The following is a 20,533-nucleotide window of genomic DNA, read 5'->3' as shown; positions in this document are numbered from 1 at the left end:
CTAAGCTGTAGGTGGGGGAGTATATATAATCAAATTGAATTATTCCATTTCCACTTACGAAAAAATCTGATGGTAAAATTTGACTAGAAAACATTTAGTCATATTTCACTTGGATTATGCTTATAAATACCAAACTCCAGACTTGTCAAAATAAGCCCCACGAGCGTTTCCCGGCCGAGGTGTCAGATAGACGATGGCTGCAATATGCAAAAATGATACAGAGTGTACAGAACACCACGCCTGGAACAGCCACAGAAATTCAGCTCCCCCCTGAAGAGAGAGTGCAGAGAGGGCAGAGGGGAAGGAGCGTCCTTGAAGTGTGAGGAACAGGGTTCAGCGTGGTCCAGATGTCGAGTGCAAAGGGAGGGGCCTTCAGAAAGCCTGGCAGCCAGGTGAGACCCAGGTCCCAGGGCTCTGAGACTGGCGGTCTGGGGACAGTGGGAGACTGAGGGCCCCGACTTTTGAGCACTGTTTCTCTTCCTTTCAGAGAAAATGCCCCTTAATTGTCACCTTGCTTTGAAGGGCCAGTGGTTGTGCTCTTTCCACAAGTTCGTTGATACAATAAGACAATGAGGCTGGTGGTTGCCAGCACACCCATCTTCAAATCAAGGCTACCTGCAGAGAGGATGCAATGATGCAGCACCTAGAAATGAACTTGTTGGCATTTCAAGGACAAAAATCTTCTCAGTTACAACTATTGAACCTCCAATCCAAAAAGACTAGGCCAAAGTCTTTTACTTCCTTCCTAACTTGTACTTGGAAGACTCATGTACAAGCCTCTGCTTGCCCAAGCCTGCACTCTGGGCCAGTGGTGTCTCTTTCCATTGGGGTCTGGTGTTGACCAATGGGAAGGAGAGCTGGGAGTCGTGGGGAAAGGGGTGGCGCCCTTCCTGGTCTGCATGAAGAGCTGGTGACTTCAGATTGGCCAGTGCCTGCCGACGCTGCAGACACACATACACTCATGAGGATGTTTGCCCCGTGCATAACCCAAGTGGTGAAAGAAGCAGAGTTGAGACGTTGCCTTGGGCTCCATGCACATGCCCAGGGTGGTGATGGGGACCCAGAAGAGCTGGTGGGGATCAGCCTAGCCTGCTGGAGACCACTGCCCCAGGGTCTAGATGAATTCTGGCCTGGACAGAACCTGCATCTCCTGCCTCTCAGTTTTCTCCCGGCATGTCATTCTGGAACCCTGTGGTGTTTGCTTCCTACAGAGAGAATAAAGCAGGGGGAGAAAAATAATTTGACCTGATGGAAAGGGTAGTAGGGATGTTAAGTGATAATAGTTACGGAGAATGTATTGAGGATCAGACACTGAACCAAGCACTTTACCCCCAACTTCCCTCCTCACCACTCCCAGTCCTCCTTCCCGCCAGTCAGCCTCAGATCCCAGGGGACATCACCAGAGACATCGCTGGGGAAGATGTAGGCACTGCTGTTAGCTCCATTTCACAGGTGAGGAAACTGACTTTAATGGAAGTTAAATAAATCACCTAAGGCCACATGCAGCTATAAATCAGCACTGGCATCAAACCCAAGTCTTAAACCATTCTATTCTGTTTCCTATGATTTCTTCACCTACTCCCTGTAGCTTGTGTAGTAAAACAGCTGAAAAACAGCAAAATGACTTAGTAGTTGTGGGAGGGAGCCTCATTTCAACTCTGCTACTAATTATTCATAACCTCAGTAATATCATTATCTTTGTGAACCTTACTTTGTTTGAGTGTAAAATGGTGATGCTCATGTCTGCTTTCACCACAGCACTGTGTCGAGGTATTTCCTGTGCAGAAGCTTTGAACAAAAGAAACGTTCTGTATGTGACCTGATTGCAAGGGTTGCCATAGGAGGGGATGTGGCAGAGGAGAAAGAACATGGCCCACCCCTGGCCTGGGACTGAATTAGTCATGCTAACGGGACCTTTCTGACCCTTTAGGTTCTCATCTATAACCTGTGGGGGGGCTCTGCCGTGAGGAGGGTCGCCAGGGAGGTGGAGCACAGCAGCCATGTGCACTGCAGGCAGTCGCGCCCCTTACCCGCAGGGGAAGCAGATGGAGCCGCTGAAGACACAGTAGATGAGGGGGTTGATGGCGCTATTCAAGGCAGGCAGGTTCTGGATGATCACAGAGGCGTAGAAGCGCTCCTTGGTGTCTGGAAGAAGGCTGAAATTGTCCAGGATGTCGAAGAGGAAGTATGGACTCCAACAGCAGATGAAGGCTGGGGAGAAGACAGCCATTAGCACCACAGCCCAGGAGGCTGTCTGTTGGCCTTGGCTGGAGCTTCAACTGGTAGGTTCACAAGCACCTAGAATAGCTTAGAAATATCTAGAACAGTTGTGTGTGTTAGAATCAACGTCATGTTTCCTTAACCACCCACACATGTACATGTACACACACACATCTAAAACTGAGTAAGTTTCCCCGAACTTCTCTGTAAAGGGAAGGTCCGGTTTGACCACCGCTGTGACTCTTTATTGAAAGGCTGCAAACTGCTCAGTGTGGCATTAGCCTTTCATCTCACACAGTGTGGAATTAAAACTAGCAAAGCCTTTTGGAGATTCAATGGGAAAAGACAGAAGAATAGGGGGCATTTTGATCAGATAGCAATGGCTGGTTTTAGGGTATGGCAAGTGGAAAGGGTGGTGCCTGATGTTTTCAAAGTACAGCCTGGCTTAATCACAGTGTTCTCAATTTTCTTTTCCATTTCGAAATCAGTCACTCCAGAAAACACCCGCCCTATACCGTTCTCCAAATCAGTGGGTGTGTGTGAGACCCTGATTCTGTTTGGCTTCAAGTCCTCAGAGGAAATGGGTGGGAAATGGAGATCCAGAGTGTGGTGGTGAATTTTATGTGTCACATTGACTGGGCCAGTGGGTGCTCAGATATTTGGTTAAACATTATTTCTTGGTGTTTCTAAAGGATGAGATTAACATGTCAATCAGTGGACTAAGAAAAGTAGATTGTCCTTTCCAGGGTGGGCCTCCTTCAATCCACTGAAGGCTTGAATAGAACAAAAAGAGTGCGTGAGAGTGGACTCACTCTCTGCTTGCTTGTCTTGAGCTGGGACATTTGTCTTCTCCTGCCTTCAGACTCAGACTGAGACTGGAACCACACCATTGTCTCTCCTGGATCTGCAGATTTGGGGACTTTTCAGCTCCATAATCATGTGAGAAAATTTCTTACAATAAATCTCTTTGCATATATAGCTATCTCCTATTTCTCTGGAGAATCCAGACTGATACCACATGCACAGAGGTAAACATTCTTGGGACTAGATACACCCAAGCTCTCCTATTTTCTTACCATACCCTCTCTACCCTCCTTCTCCCCGTTTCTCCCCCATATGGCTTCTCCTCAGAGAAGTCAGGCTATCTTCACCATCTGCAAGAGCCACTTTCCTCCATAAATGTTTGTTGTGTGCTTTTTCCGCAGACCTTGGCAGTGTATTAAAGGGGAACAAATCAAACCCAAAGACCACCAAACATTCTGTGGGCTCTGGTAGTTAAGCCTGCCATTGGCCCAGAAAAGCAGTTCTGGGGTATAGAGGGGCAAAGTTACCTTTTGGGGGCATTTTGAAAATGTGTGTGTTTATGTATTTGTGTGTGTGTGTGCGTGTGTGTGGCAGGGGCTGGGAATGGGGGGCAGGGGATGGATATGGTTTCCTGGGGGATGCCAGACACATGGTGCAGGCAGTCCCACCCTGGGCCCATCCATCCTTTGAATGCCCAACTGGACATTTATGTAGCAGACAACCCTGTTTACAATTACCCCAGTCTGGAAACTTAACTGTATTTTATATAGGAAGACAAATATTTTAAATAATTACTGACTTTTCCAGAAGTGCAGTTCTTTGTAAATGAAGGAAAGATTACTTTGTCTCATTTGGAACAGTAGCAAGATTTGTTCGCCTGCTTGGAAAATCAAGTCACTGACAGCAATACTGCTTCCTTTTTTACATCTCCATGAAAACACACCTGCCTTGTTTTTCATTTGGAGCTGTTGCTACATCTAGCTGACTGCTTCATGATTCTACAAGGGTGGCTGTGCCTAGGTATTTACATTTTGAAATCTAATATGTTTTGTTTTATTTATTAGATTAATCTAAATCTTTATATTCCTCCTTTATATTATTATATATTGATTTTTTAAGAACTGTGTGAGGTAGATAGTAATATGCACACATTTCATTTCAGGATGGTAAAGGGGCATTACAGAATATTTGTTATAGGATTTAGTCTGACTGGGTTGTTAACACTGGCTGACCTTCTAGTGGGCATCCCTGTTCTCTGACCAAAGGGCCCCCCAGGGCCTGGGCATATGGTTCCTGATGACAAAGGGCTATGCTGGTACTGGACCACACATGTAGAAGATTTGTGTCCTGGCTTAACAACCAGGGAATGTGTATCTGTGCTTCTGGTTGTCTGGAAAGGAAAGAGAATCTTTGATTTACTTCAAAGGCTTCTAGGAAAGGATTTTTGAGCCCTGGTGGACTTGTGTACCTATCCCCAGGTCTGCCTGCAGTGTTGTTTTGTGCCTATATTCTGCTGGCTGAGTCACACTGCATGTGTTCTGTTTGGCATTTTGCAATTGTGTTTTAGAAAGGTGAGACTGACTGTTGTGGTGATTTGCCATGCGGCTAACACGAAAGCTCTGCTTTCTCAGAGCTCCCAAAACTGCAAGAGGGGTGGGGAGGTGCAGTGTGTGAACTAAATACAAAAGGAAACAGCACAAATCCCTTTCTTTCTTGCATATCCTCATTCATGTTTTCATTAAGCAAATATTAATTAAGTACCCAGTTTGTGCGGGGCCCTATTTAAGGCCTTGGTGATAATAGTGTAAGGAACACAAGAGCAAAAGTCATTGCTCTCATGGATTTATTACTCCAACAGGGGAGACAAACAATAAGCAGATGAATATATATCCTATAATGTCAGGTAGACATAGAAATAGGAAGGAAAATAAGGCAGGTAAAGACTAGAGGAGGGCTGTTTAAGACTGGCCAAGGAGGCCCTATGGAGGGGGTGGCATTGCTGGGAAAGAACATCATGGGAGGAAGGAAGCCATCCCACCATCCGAAGGCACAGTGCTCCAGGTGGGGGCATCTATACAAGGTCCCCGGGGTAGAAACAAGGTGACATTTTGAAGAAATAGCAAAATAGATCAGTGTGAATGGTATGGAATCAGCAAGGAGGGGGTGGTGGGAGTGAGGCTGGAGACTTGGCTGGGGGACACATCTCATAAACCTTGTAGACATGGAAAAAAGGTAGGGTTTTATTCCTAGGTAATGGGCAGCCATGGGTGGTTTTTCAAGGTAGTGTTAATATCTGATTTACAGTTTAAAGTATCACAGTGGCTGTTTTACAGAAAATGAGTAACAGAAGCCCAGTTGCACTGTTCCAAGCAGAAGCTGGTGCAAGCTGTGACCCAGGCAGTGGCTGTCTCGATGGTGAGAGGTAGCTGGGTTTGAGATGTTTGGCAGGCAGGTCCTCCAAGCTTTGCTGATGGTACAGACACATGGGGTGTGAGATAAATAGAATGATGACAGACAGAAGACACTGAGGTTCTTGGCATGGACGCTGGGGGAAAGATGGTGTCATTTACTGGTATGGGGACACCAGGGGTGTTATTTTGCAAGGGGTAGGAGAACATTCCAACGCCTTTGGTTTGACATGCTGAGTGTGATAAGAAGTTATAGATACAATTTCATGTAGAAGTTATAGATATAATTTCTAAGCAAAAGACGTGTTCTAAGAGGGAGAGATCGATCAAATGTTTACTTAGGAGCCAAGATGAAGATTAAGAATTGACATTCAGCATTTTAGATGTTGGTGACCTTGATCAACATAGTTTCGCTGGAGTAGCAGGCAAGAAAACTAATAGAAATAGGCTCCAGAGAATGGGCAGTGAGAAGTGGGGGGGGGGGGTCATGCTAGAAAAGAGTGGTGAAGTGGGTCTGTCACTGAAGAGTTTGTTGAAGGAGTGGTTATAGTATATTTTTGCTCATGTGATCCAGTCAAAGGGGAAATGTGCTGGGGAGGGGAGGTAATTGGGACAAAATTCTTGAGCAAACAGAAAGGAATGGAATCCAGGGCTTCTAAAAACATGTGGCCAGTTTACCCACAGTGATTGGAGGCCGGCACATAGGTCACCGATGCAGAGGGGGGAGGATGAGGACATTCTATTCTGACACAGTATTTTCTCAGTGAAGTATAAAGCAAGGTCACTGGCTGAGAGAGCTTAAGGTGGAGGAAGTTTGGAACATTTGAGAATAACAAAGAAGACACACCAATCTGACACATGGTAGGTGCTTTAAAAATACTTTTTCTTTTTTTCCTAAGAGAAAATGACTTTATGAGACTTAAGAGTAGAGAGAAAGGAAAAGGAAAGGGGAGACAGGAGGAGAGGAGAGAAGATAAAGTGGCCATTAGGGAGGGATTGACAGTGACCCTGAAATTAAATATATATATAAAAAAAGGAATGCCACTTCTGTATTCCTTTTGTTCATGAACTTCAGCCTTGGGGGCAGAGTATGTCTTAAAGAAAGCTTCTGGGTCACCTGGGTGATGGTAAGCATCAGAGCCAACTAGTTATGTTCTATCAGACTTTCTCCCAGCTACCCTCCTCCCGGCCTTGGTGGCAACTACATTCGTAAAGAGAGGGATTAGAAACCAAACGTCTGCCTTTGTAGGAGCCACAAAGGGACTGAGGAGCTCCACACATTCTTCTTCAATCGAAAGCAGAAGTGCCTGTGGACCAATTCCTATCTTGTATGACCTCTCTACCACCAGGCCGTAGGGACAAGCTCACTTCTGGAAAGTTTACACAGTTCTGCATACAAGGAGGGTCACCACTTACCAAGAATGATGACGATGCTGTACTTGACAGCCTTGATTTTTGCCTTTGAGATGGGTCCTCGGTTGTAGCTGGTGCATAGCCTTCCCTCTGTGGATACAAAAGGGGAAAGTGGAGTGCTGTTTCTGTGAGGAGGGACATAGCAGGTCAGACTCACAGCTACCATAAGGTCTTTTATATCCTGCTCTCCTATGCCCGGGAGAACATCCTTGCACATTTTCAGAGTAAATATGGCCTGTGCTGGATGCCAGCAACTGCTCAATTTGCAGCTAAATATAAAATGCAAATGCACTGGGACATCCAGACTAAAGACGCTCCAGTTGGGCGACCTGAATCGGCTGAAGCTGGAATTAGCCATGTGACCACAGGGGGCGATGCTGAGATACTCAGCTGGTCACTTCAGCAACCTAGGGCAAAGCCCTCCTCTTACAATGGTTACCCCAGACTAACTCACTCATTTAACTCAGAGACTCCACTCTCAACAAAAGGCCAAGGCAGGGATGTTAAAAAATAAAAACAAAACCCAAACCCCAAAAAACCTGTCCCGAAGAGGAGCCTGGATATAACTTCAATCCTATGTGGACTGCTGTTTGATGGTAAAACATGGGAGGAAAATATAAGAATCCACTAGAATACAAGCTTGATGGAGGCAGGGACTTTGTTTTCTTCACTCCTGTATCCTCTAAATTTAGTCTTGGAATGATTAATATTAAATATTTATTGAATGAATTAATAATAACCTCTGTCTAGTTAAGAAGTAGGGGAAGTAAGGTTGACTAGGATGGGTAGCCCCCTGCACCCTCAGCCAGGTGCCATTGATTAGGGCTCATTGGGCACAATCCTACTGGTGGCCCAGGTCAGAGGACCACCCAGGGTGCCTAAGTCATATGGGGGCAGTGGATTATATACTACAGATCAACTGCTAAGCTCACTTGTCCCCACTACATTGTTCAGATTTCATGCTTGAAATCTATATCCCAGGAATACTGGTCTGAAGTTTACCTTTGCACTATTTATTCTATCCCCTCTCCAGTTCAACTCAGCCCAGTCCAACAAGCCACAGCCCATCAGCTAAGGAAAAAAACTGAACAAAATAGGCTAAAGTAGAATTACTGCTCTCTAGGAATTTCTAATCCAGCAGGAAAGAGCACACACTCTCCACAGGCTGGATGAGATGAGATGAGATGAGAGAGACAAACAGCAGCTCTGAACGGAGAAGAGAGCTGTCCTCTAATGCTATGTTAGGGAGGCTGCATGGCATACATGGAGTTCAAAGTGGACCTGGGGGCATGGGCATGGGAGAGACATGTGAAGCAGAGGGACTGTCCTCAGCCAAGACACAGAAATAAGACAATGTGATACGTTTGGACCACCTCACTTGGTTGGAGTATAAAAGGATGTTGGGTTTGAGCGTGGGGAGGCCAAAGTGGGAAGACCAGGGTGTCTTTGTGAGGAGTTTGGGCTGAATTTCTGAGGCAGCTGCAAGCATTGAAGCTTCTGAGTGTTTTCACCTATACTCATTGGAAAGGACAGTTATCAGGAATAATAGGAAGAAGAGGCTTTTTATGTGCAATGAGCTGAAATGCTAATTATAACTAATTTTTTATTTCTTAATGTAAACCCTTTAAGGCCCCTCCGGCACTATTAGGGCCTTCAAATTATTTTGTGCATTTCATAGAGCCACAAATCTTCAGTGTTGTAAGATAGCAAATGCTTCAGAAGCATTTACAGCTGGGGTACACCAGTGGGGGTAGTACTGCCCCCTGGGGTTACATTTGGTAATGTCTAGACATATTTTTGGTCGTCACAACAGACGTGTTTGGAAATTGCTACTGCCACCTAGTGGCTGGAGGCCAGGGATGCTGCTAAACATCCTTCGATACATAGCACCGTCCCCAAACAAAGCATTAACCAATACACCAAGGTTGAAAAACCGCAATTTTCCCATCTTGGGAAAGACACAGGCTTCGAGGTCAGACCTGAATACACCCTCTAGCTCTATAGATTACTGGGTGCGTAACGTTATGCAAATTGTGTACAGTTCCAAGCCTCAATTTCCCAATTTAAAAATTGAGGCATGAAACACCAAACTCACAGTTATTTTGAGGATTAAAATAGGGGAATGTATTAAAAATGCCAAGCCCCATGCTGAGAATGTCAAATCCCTTATTGGGATGAATGAGGTTTTAATAGTGTTTCAGGAGGAATATGAGCTGCCTTTATGGAAGTGAACAGAAGGTATCCCTACATTTAGATAGTTTATTATACAATGTTGCTATCTGTATATAGTAATTATATACATTCAAAAATTATCAGGGTGGGATTATAACCATGGGAGGCAAGTAAAAAAGACAACAGACAAAGTAAATCCTTTCAAAGTATCCGGCTTTGCTGGAGTAACAGCTGGCTCCTAAACAGTATGGCTCTGAAGACTTAGTTTTTCAGTAAAGTTCTTGAGAATGACATTTGTGTTCTGAAATCTGTTTAAAATGGAAACTCGCAGTACTTTTCACAGGTAATGAGGTGACAATATAATCAACTACTTGCCCTTCAATCTCCCAATGAGATCAGTGCAAAGTGTCTTTGATCTGACCACTCTAGAAAATGCAAAGCCTCCACCTTCTAACGAAGGCTCTTCAAAGTGAGCTCAGCTACGAATGCTGGTAATTCTTCTTTATTGGAAGGTAAAAGAATTATTTCCACTCAGGTCTTAGCACTGGTGGAGTGAAAGCAGTTAAATTCAGCCTAGAGGCGGCAGGTCCATTCCAGGACTGGACGCAGCGTGCTGCCTCAGCTGTTTCAGTTCAGGGATGCTTCCCTAGTGGGGGTCCACACTAGAAATTCAGTCTCCCAGTGGCCAGTTCCTGCTCTTTTCCTTCCCCATGCTTCACGCCCTTGCAGAGCCCCTTGGAACCTATTCTTCTCACAGGCTGAGCACCTGAAGGGGGAGCAATTGTTATCCTGGAATTTTAAATGCCGCACAATTTATTCCTGGCAGGAAGTTATCCCTGGGGGAGCCATCTGTGGCCCTATAATGAGCACAGGTTATTAACAAGGAAGTCTACTGGTAATACTTTGAAATAAACATTTTATTTTTCATTTGTTGGGAACTTTATGTACTTTAGGTTGATTTAAAAAGTTAAACATTTTTAGCAGCTGTGCCTGACTTCTAAAACTTTTGAAATTTGAAATTCGTTGTGATTTCTGATCATTGATGGCTCTTTTATCTAAAAATAGAACCTGAATGCTGTACATGTTTAGTTCCTGAGGCCTCATCTACTTAGCTGTGGGACTCTTCCTTTCCTTGTTTGTTTTTTTTTTTGACCCTCTAACAAACTGGAGGTCATAGCCAGATAGGAGGAGGTCAGATCTAATTCACTTAATTCAGATCCTTTGCTGTTCCTCAGCTATGCAGATTAGGTGAAACAAGGCACTCTGACAGGCCTAAAATAATTATGGCAAATTCAGGGTAGCTGTCCTTCAAATCCTTGCCTTTTCCCCTGAGACGCAGAGTGAGACTACATTTCCCACTCTCCCTTTTAACAGATGAGTTTGGAACCCAAAGGAATAAGTCAGTGTAGTAGTCAGGGCTCTCTGGAGAAGCAGAAGCAATAGGAAATACATGCTGACATATATAGGAGGGAATTAATTATAGAAATTGGGTCATGCAATCATAGAGGCTGGGAAATCCCACAGTGTGCTGTCTGTAAGCTAGAAAACCAGGAAAAATCAGTCCAAGTTCAAAGACATGAGAACCAGAGGGGATGATGGTGCATATCTGAGTCCAAAGGCTGTAGAATCAGGCAGGTAATGGTGAAAAATCTTGGTCCTAGTCCATATGTCTAAGAATCAGGCTGGCTGATGTCTGCAGACAGGAAGATGGATGTCCCAACTCAGGCAAATTTGCCCTTTCTCTGCCTTTTGATTCTGTTCAGGCTCTCAGCAGATGGGATGATGCCTACCTGCATTGTAGAGGACAATCTTCTTTACATACCCTACTAATTCAAATGCTTCTTGAAATGCCCTCCAGTAATACCCAGGAATAATGTTTTGCCAGCTATCTGGGTATCCTTTAGTCCAGTCAAGGTGACATATAAAATTAACCATCACAGATGGGTAAACAAAACATTAATAGTGTGTGTTGATTGCTACCAACTGTGTTTAGCAAGGCATTCGAAAAAAGAGATGAACTCAGATAAGTTGGTTGGCTTACATGAACAAAAATGAAAGGAAGATAAAGAAAGTACCCAAATTGGGATTTTGTAAAGTTGCAAGGTCCATTTCTTTTAACCCCAGCTACATACATTGTGTGGCCAGTGCAACATAAAAATGCATGCAGAGCATTAAAGCAAATGTATGTATCTTCAAAGTGTGCAGCCTTTTGTCAAATAAACTGGCTTTGGTCCTCAAATGTAGTTATAACACTGAGAAGTTCTAACCCTAGTTATATGATGTTATAACCCTAGTTATATGAAGTTATAACACTAGAAGTGAAGACCCATTATGACTCAATACTGAGGCAAAGATCAGACTAAGGATGTGGCCTCCCACCTATTTTTTCAGATGGCCTCAAGCTAGCTTTCATTAAACTGAAAGACAGGGAATGGGTAAGGAAACAAGAAACAAGTCAGACCTGAGAATTATATTAAGAAACGGTATGGTAGCTGGCACATTAAACTGCCTGGCAGCAAATAGGTCAGAAGCCTACTAAGTTTTTGAGGAATCTTACTACCAAATAAACCATGAGCTTTACATTTTTGTCAAACTTAGAAATATTACCCCTCAAATTTCTACCAATTATTACCAGTGGGTGGAAAATTGTATCTAACTGTTGATGAGAAGATCACTAAAGTCACCTTGAAAAAAAGACAGAGTTTTATTTGAGTCAAATTGAGAACTAGGGAGATGTAACTTCTATTAATGGAAGGAGTGTTCTGAGTGGCCACAATCATTTTAAGGTTTTATATCCCTTAGGCAAGAAAGACAGAACTTCAAAAGAGATACATTTCATTTACCTAAGATATGCAATGCTAAAAAAAGGGTTGTGCATTGTGATATATCTTGGTGCCAAAGGGAATTCAGGGGAAGGGCAAACGTTCTGGCTTAATTTATACTTTATGTCCTTAGCTGACAGATTATTTTACTGATGCTGACAAGAAAATTCGTGACTACATTTCTGGGGGAGGTTGAAACTACAACTAGGTTAGTTATTAAGCCCCCATTGGTAACTTGGCCTAGCAGAAGTGACTCCATATTGGGCCTGTTTCTTTTTAACATAATTGAGGCTTAAATGTGCACTTTTCTTGATTATCAACAGGCTTGAGAATCTTATTTTTGGCCATTCCTCTTTTCCCTTCTGTGAAATGCCTGCTATGTCTTGCTCATTTTTTTCCCATTTATCTTTCTTAAAAAGTCTTTTTGTATTGATTTTTTTAGGAGTTCATCATATATTCTGAATATTAATTTTTCCCAGGCATGTATGTTGCAAAGAGCTTCTCCCATTTTATGACTTGACTTTTTAAATATAACAGAGTTAATTTATCCATCATCTCTTTTATGGCTTAATGTACCTTGTATCTTGTTTAAGACATCCTACCTTACCCCTATCTTGTTTAAGACATCCTAATGTCATAAAGATTTCACCCTGCATTCTTTATGAATTTACCTATGAATTGAGGTAAAGATCCAATTTCATTTCTTTCCCTGTTATCATCTGTCATATATCAAGTTCTCATATATGTGTAAGTCTATTTGGTATTTTATTTTCTATTTGTCTATTACATTGTGTCAATACCACTCTATTAATCACTATGACTTTATGATAAATCTTAACATTTAGAACAATAACCCACCCCCTACCTCGTTTGACTTTTCCAGGAGTGTCTTGGCTATTCTTGTCTCTTGAAATTTCTGTGTATATTTTAAAAACGGCTTGTCATACTCAGTAAAATATCAAATTTCAATTTCAATATGAATTGCATTAACCTGTAGATCAGTTTGGGAGAGTCAGCATCTTTTTGGTGATGAATCTTACCATCCACGAACATGTCACGAACTTCATTTATTTATATTTTTGTATTTTCCCATAAATTTCTCTATGTCTTTTGCTAAATGTAGTTATTTGCAGAGAAGCTATTTTACCCACATGTACTGATAAAGAAAGGCACTGAGAGCAAGTTAATGGGCTTAAGTTCATGTAGCCAAAAGTGAATTGGACTATAACCCAGTTCATCATGTAATCCAGAGCTTTTCTTCCACCTCATTCTATTTCATTTAATAAACATGCAGTATAGATATAGCATGGATAACATCACATCTAAGCTATAATGGCCGAATGCAATTTTATCTAGATATTTCATACTTTGTTCCATGGATGCGCCTCTCCCATCTTCTGCACCTATGCAGGAAATGCTCTATTTTATAGGAGTAGATAGATGCCCCTAGGAATCAAGAGCATGCTCCTTTGTGATAGAAAACCTGCGAGACTGGAAACCTCATCTCCTTTGACTCTCACGTTCCACACTTGTTTATGGCAAAGTCCTTAGATAATTTTTAAATAGTTCTTTTTCTTTTTCTTTCCTGTCAGCCTTTGAAGGAGAGTAAATGGACATATTTGCCAGTAAGAAGGGTGATTCTTAAACTAATGATGCCTTGCATTTTGCAGCCCATGTTTACAAAGTGGGCTTCTGTTCACACTAGTCACTGCTGTTGTCCCCTTGTTGATGAGCAATAATCCTGGCATGCTAACACCACTGGAGATCCTATTTACCAGCCAAATCCCGAGCAGCTTGGCTGTGAAAACAGATAGAAAACCAAGTGAGTTCCATTTATGAGCAAGATACAGAGAATTTATGGGCCTTTGAGACTACCTTCTGCCCCTCATTCCAGAAGGGGGTCACTGACGGTGATCCAAAGGTATAGACAACTAAAAAAAATAGGTATAATGGAGACAGGAAGTTGCATATAAGAATAAAAACTGACTAGCCGTTTCCACCTGTGGGGAGGGGTGATGGCATGCCACACACCAGTGGGAACTCAGGTCTCTATGTGGCTCTGCACTATATATATTTTAGAGACTGGAGGGTGGGGAACCCAAGAGTGTGTGTACTGAAAAATCTGGTAGCTGGGAGATTTGGAGAACTCTGGAGAGAGATAGGGGCCCAATCACAGGGGTGAAAGGCCTGCTGAAAAAGCAGGGTGGGAGATCCCTCAGAGGGTGGCGTAGCTGACAGAATGTAGTAACATTTGATCACCTCAAACCTCCAGCAACATTTGCTATATTCATGCCTGAGAATGATGAAGTCAGGGAAATTGATGGGTATTCCATGTCTCACTGGACGGGCAGCAGAGAGAACAGAAAGGCCATAGGAGGTGAGACAGGGAGAGTGAGAGCTCAGAGGGACAGGCAGGGAAGACGTACCACCTTCTGGAACTGGCAAAAATCCTGACGGGTTTGGACCAGGCTGATTTAAATCTGAAAGTACAGGAAGACATCAGCCTACCGAAAGCAAACTGGGACTTGCACTTACCACTAGTGGTCATTTTTTAGATTTTAAATACATCAAAACAAAACACTTCAAGAGATGAGACTGGAGTAATGTCTGAAGGCAGAACTCTAGAGGGAGTGTGGTGGAAGAGAAGCCACACTACAGATCCCAAGTTTGGATGTTTTAACAAAAATTAGAGTACTTAATGTGTTTCAGTGATAAGCATTTCATGGGTGGAAAATTTCTGAGCAGCCTGTGTACATCTCTGGATTATTTTTTGTCTCTCAGTGAAGAAGTCAGCTGACTAACACTGTGTCTCCTACTGGAACAAAGGTCGTTGAACCTGGTTGCACATTCAAATCATCTGAAGAGCTATTCAAAAGGAATGATGCCCAGACCCCAGTCCAGACAGAATGAATCTGATTCTGATCATCTCAGACAGTGGAGTCCAGGTATTATTGCATTTGAAAAGCTTACCAGACAGTGCTCTCAGGCAGCCAGAGAAGAGACCCAGTGCATGAGAGTGTAGGCTTCCTCTAGTCAGGAGCCAAGCTGTTACTCCTCGCATTCCCAGTCCCTTGCACCACTGCTCACACAGCAGCAGTGAACTGAATTCAGATGAAGACACTGAGACTTACACAACTCAACAAATTCTCCTAGAGAAAGGGGCATAGATTACCACTAATTCTTGGGAATCACTGTGATTTCTCCCAGTCACCCTGGAAGAAGTAGCTTCAAGGAAAACCAGCTTGGTGTTGGTCCATTAAAGTTCCAAGTTTGAAAAGAGGGGACTTAGAGGGACTCTAGTGTGTCTCCTCATTTTAACCTCTTGGAGTTCAGAGAGGTTAAATGACTGTGCAAGGTGGCACAGCTCTTAGTGGGATGTTTGGAACAGAAAAAGCTCTTCTTCTTTCAGGCATCTGTTACACCTTGCTGCCCTTGTGTGTATGCATGTGGGTGAGTATGGGTATGTGCCTGCATCTGAATGTGTGTGTGTGTGTATGGGTGTGTGTGAGAGACTGGGTGTGCAAATATGTGCATTTATGTATGTGGGCCAGTGTTGTGTGTATTCAAGGAATGAGAGGAGGCATGGAGCCTGAGCAAAGCTGGTCTCTTCCTACAGAATTAGTCACATTATAATAAATAGAAAACCAGAGCCCTTTCTCTTCTCTTTCTGGCACTTGATTTGCTATGTTCTGTCTGGGTTAGCCTCAGTCAGGTCCAGCAATGTTTGCCTGGGTGCAGAGGAGGCCTGCAAGTCTCAGCGGCTGCCCACATGTGGGAGGTGCTCTACATCCAGCTTTACTGCAGTAGAATTTGGGAAAGGGTTCTAACACGTGATCTCAGGCTGGTTCTGGTGTGAATTAGGACTGTGGGGAAAGCATGGATCATGCTTTGACTGACTCAGGGTCTAGGATTGTTGCATGGATAGATGGCAGTTTCCTCCATCTATAAATTCAAACTAAATAGAAAGGTCTGCCTCGTGTTTTGCTGAATGTGTGGTGGCCTCCTTGGACAGTTCCCTCTTGTCATCCAAGTGTCCTCCATGGAGCTTCTTGGCCAGGCCTGAGAGACTGGGAGACCTTGGGTCCTGGCTCAGAGGCTGCTCTGAGGGACTCTGCTGGCACAGTGTGGCCAGGTCCGAAGTCCCCCTCCCTTTCCCTGGTTGTCAGGGAGGCCAGTGCAGAAGGTAGAGCCTGCTGGGGACAGCCTTTGGACAGTGTGGTCTGCCAGGGCCCTGATAGAACAGCACAGGCTCATTTTCATTTGCAAGCCTCTGCAAAAGCAAATTAGCCAAGAGTTGGTTGATACAGATTAGTGTCTTACCTGAGCAGTTGGAAATCACCATGTCATGCGCTTTGCTTTTAGTCCAAATAGTTCGGATCACAATGGCATAGATGACACTGCAGAAAAAGCCAAAGGTAATATTAAACAGCTGGTGGTTCCCTACTCTGGGAACACGGAGAGAGGACCACTCCAGTTCTCTGAATATGAAGCGTGGAGTCCTTCACCTGTGCTTGTTCCATTTGCCGATGCTAGAATCACAGCAGATAGCAGCTGCTTCTTTTTTAAGCAAGGGGGCTAGGACATGGTGAAGTAATATGATTCTCCAAGACAACTTAGATGTTTAAAGATATAGCTGAGATTAGGATCCAGGTCAGAAATGTTAAGACTACTTGTTGATTATATGACCTTGACTTTAGATAGTCTTCAATGTGGCCCCATGATTCCTGCCTCTGGTGTTCATACCACTAAGTGATCCTCTGCCCTTGAGTGTGCCAGGAACTGTGACTTGCCTCTAATCAATGCCCTGGGGTGACAGTGACAAGATGTCTGTGGTTGCAGAATAGTGTAGCACCTGTCTTGCTTTTGTCTTTCTATGTTCCTGGATTTGAAGCAGGCTGCCATGAGTCCTACAGCCCCAGAAAACTAATGTTATCAAAAACTCACAGTAGCTTGGAAGAACAGCCTTCCCCAGTTGAGCCTCTGATGACACCTGTCCCGGCAGACACTTTGATGGCCATCTTGCCTAAGCAGGGGACCCAGTTAAGCCATGTCCAGACTCCTGAACCCAGAGAAACTGTGCAATAGTAAATGTACGTTGTTTTAAGTCACCAGGTTCATGATAGTTTGTTACCCAGCAATAGATTAATACACCAAGAGATGCAGCCTGGGTGTTGGTGCTGCCCCAAATGTGTATGTTGAAATCCTCATGACTATGTGATGGGATTAGGAGGTGGGCCTTTCAGGAGTGATTAGGTCATAAGTGCAAAACCCTCATGAATGGGATCAATGCTCTTACAAGAGACCCCACAGAGATCTCTCATTCCTTTCACCATGTAGGGGCAGAGCAAGAAGTCAGAAAACTGGAAGAGGGCCTTCACTTGATCTTGTGGCACCCAGATCTTGGACTTCCAGCCTTGGACTGGGAGAAATAAATTTATTGTATTTATAAGTCAACTCATCTGTGGTATTTTGTTACAGCAGCCCAAACAGGCTACCATACCAGGCCTTAGTTGAGACTGTAAAATGGAGTTAATAATATAGACCTCTTCAGAGTATTTTAGGGATCAAGTGTCATGTCACAACACTTGAAGTGCCAAGTGCATGCCTGAAAATTAGCAGAGACTCAATAAATGTCATTTTCTTCCCCATTTTTCACACAATAGCACATCTACTCTTGCATGATATAATCTGTGTAACTGGAAAACCAAGTGTTAATGATTCAAAAGCTTCATCAAATTTTGTATCCTTCATCTCTTTTGATAAGTATAAAAATTTACACCCTTCTTTAATTCGTTATTTGGCATTTCTAAAAAACTTTGGGACAAAACACTGTTCTATTTTAAAACTGCACAACCTTCCCTCTTGAGAATCACCAGTTAAAAAAAAAATCAGAGCTCTCGTCTGCAGTAGCTGACAAAGCACTAATTGCTTTTAATGATCTTCAGACCATAACTTAATTAATGACTGTGTTAAAACCTTCTGCTCCTTATTGCTTTTCCCATTCTTGCTCAGGAAACCCCTGAGTGCACCAGGTAAGCTGGGGGCCTTCTGGGAGCAGACCCATTCTTTCTCATTTGCCTGCCCAGGGACTTTTCTGGAATTTGTCTGTCTACATTAAAGAAAAAATGAGGAAAAAATGACCAGTGAGTCGATTCTTTACTGTAAGCTGAGTATTTGTTTCTTTTTTCCCCAGGTAAATGAAAACTCAAGGGAAGGTTACAGCCAGCATGAAGCATTAATTGTGTGTTACAATTGCAACCCCAGAGCTTAATTGATCAATAATTCAAATATTTATTGACCATCAACTATATACACAATGGAATATTAGGGAACAGCTCATGTGTTATTGGTTTGGGCCTGAGTCCCCCCCACCTGGTCTCTTCAGGGCCCATCAGGTAAGTGGAAAGTACCAGCTTTACCATTAGCCGGGAAAACTCCCCGGAAGAAGAGTGCCTGCTTTACTCATTACCCAGTTCAGGCCACTTCTCAGAGTGTGACAGTTATGCATCAGAGAGACCTCTGAATTATATTTGTCTCTTTCTTCATCCTCATTTCTTCCACCTAATTAATCATCAAGTTTTGTGGACTGTCCCTTCAAAATCTTCTTAATCTGTATTTTCCTGCTCTTCAGCATAAATTCAGACTTTTACAATCTCTTTTTTATGTTTTGATGATCTTTTAATAACATAGCATGATATAAAATTTGCCATTTAAACCATTTTTTTAACGTATGGTTCAGTGGCATTAAGTATAGTCATGTTGCTATGCAACCATTACCACTATCCGTCTCTTTTTCATCTCCCCCAGCTGAAACTGTATACTCATTAAACACAAAAGTGTGGAGGACTTCACAAGTATGTGACATCCTTATGCAGGGGCCATGCTAATGTCTGTATTATGCCAATTTTAGTATTTGTGCTGTTGAAGCAGGCACCTCTCATAATCTCCTGCCTGAATATTGCCATAATCTTCCTGAATACCTTCTTTGATTCCAGACCCTCTGCCGTGGGGCCCTTAGGACTATCTATTTATGCTACCATAGCACTTATCACACTGCAATTTCCTAAAGGTCCAGAAGAAGAATTCACTCTGATGACTTCAGTAGTTCCAATGAATTCACTGATGTCTAGAACCAGTAAGTATGGACAGTTGACAATCAGCCAGGATGCTTTTTGTAGAAAGTTAGAGGAAACCCAACTCAAATTGGTCTAAGCAATTAGAATATTTATCTCCCATAACTGCAAATTTAAAGGGTCAAAGATGAAGTTCAGAAATCTGAGTCCTTTCAGTCCTTTCTCTTTTTTTTCAGTGTAGGTGTTTTCATAAATCAGGCTACAGCAGTTTCAGGGGTCAGTCCAGGGACAGCAATGTCCACAAAACATGAGAAGCCAACCTCTTCTGCCTTTTCTCCTACAAATGGGGAATTTCTCAAAAGCTCCTCAGAAGACATTTCCTCCCATCTCATTGGCTAGAATTGGATCATGTGGACCTTCCTGAGCCACTCGCATGCTAAGGCTTGAGGATGCCATGATGGACTCAGAGTGGAATGGATATTGGAAATCCAATCACAAACATCTAGCATAACTTATCAAACAAGTGAGGATGGCTTTTTTAAAAGATGTAACTCTTACTGCCTCTCAGGTAACAAATATATAGGATGTCACCTCCTTTACTGATATGAGTCATCCTCCCTGGCCTCAGACACACCGTGGCCTTGTACTCCACAGACAGTACCAGCCTCAGCCTGGGACTTTCCAAGGTCTGATCCCCATTCCCTAAGCAAACTAAGTGGATTTTTTCATATAACACAAATCAGTGCTCTATGACAAGCATGCTTTTTTCTACTTATTCTTTAGCAACTGTTGACTGTAGATTTTTTTATACCTCCCCATCTGTCTCACAGAGATAACAATGATAGGAAAATGAGAAATCAATTAGGTAGCAAGAAAATAACCATAATCAAAGTAAGCAATGACACCAGGGTTAACAATTAGACAGTTATGTCAAGTGAATTTTGAAACAACAGAAGTTGTGTTGACCCAGAAAAACAACGTATTGCTTTTACTGACAGTCACTATGGTTTCAAGTCCTGGGAGCTGGATTTAACTGATTATGGAACAGCAAAATCTTTATTCACACACAGCCCTCATGGAAGTCTGCCCCAGACAACACAACTCCTTCCTTCCTCTCTCTTTCCTTCCCTCTTAGCCTTTTTCCCTCCCTTCTTTCCTTCCACCCTTCCTTCTTTCCTTTCACATATATTTATGGAGGACCTAACATTAGCCAGAAACTGATTTAGGCACTAATTGGCCAGAAATACCCATATTAGGGGAGCATGTATGTGTGTGGGTCAGAGTGTCACGGCACCTCTCTCCTTCAATTGGTGAAATTTATCAGTCAGGTCTGCATTGTTCAGTCAGTCCAACATTCAAGAAGTGTCCATTGTGTGCCAGATTTGGAGCAGTTCCTGTACTCAAGAAACAAGAGGTGCAAAAGTAGGCTATTACACTACTAGGAAGCATTAATGGGGACAAGGACAAGCTGAGGCTGAATGTTAGGGGTTGACACTGGGGTCTTTCCTTGGCCTGGAACTGTCAGGGGCAGCTCCATGTAGAGTTAGTATTTGAAATGAGACATGAAGAGTGTGAACTGATTTGCTAGAAGCAAGGCCAGCTGAGCTTGGAGGCGTGTTGA

The 20,533-nt window shown here is 43.2% G+C and overlaps 1 protein-coding gene and 1 non-coding gene across 3 annotated transcripts in view; both read right to left on the bottom strand.

Annotated features, from left to right (window-relative positions):
- Positions 1–799: 799 nt before the first annotated feature.
- The window catches only part of NPSR1 (neuropeptide S receptor 1), a 110,164-nt gene continuing 90,430 nt past the window's right edge, over positions 800–20,533 (bottom strand). For both annotated transcript variants that reach the window (XM_036897515.2, XM_036897516.2), the window contains 4 exons: positions 16,160–16,236; positions 6,849–6,935; positions 2,031–2,211; positions 800–1,205 (listed from right to left, as the gene is read on the bottom strand). In XM_036897515.2, the coding sequence (XP_036753410.2) occupies positions 1,115–1,205; positions 2,031–2,211; positions 6,849–6,935; positions 16,160–16,236 (436 nt within the window). In that variant the 3' untranslated portion in view covers positions 800–1,114. The remainder of the gene's footprint in view (positions 1,206–2,030; positions 2,212–6,848; positions 6,936–16,159; positions 16,237–20,533) is intronic.
- LOC118918587 (U6 spliceosomal RNA) lies at positions 18,672–18,773 on the bottom strand. The gene has a single exon (XR_005027199.1). It is a non-coding gene; the product is annotated as a U6 spliceosomal RNA (small nuclear RNA).

This window comes from Manis pentadactyla, chromosome 7, assembly GCF_030020395.1.
Source record: "Manis pentadactyla isolate mManPen7 chromosome 7, mManPen7.hap1, whole genome shotgun sequence".
NCBI lineage: Eukaryota > Metazoa > Chordata > Mammalia > Pholidota > Manidae > Manis > Manis pentadactyla.
The sequence above is the reverse complement of the archived record's forward strand: the minus strand, read 5'-3'. Positions and strand labels throughout refer to the sequence as shown.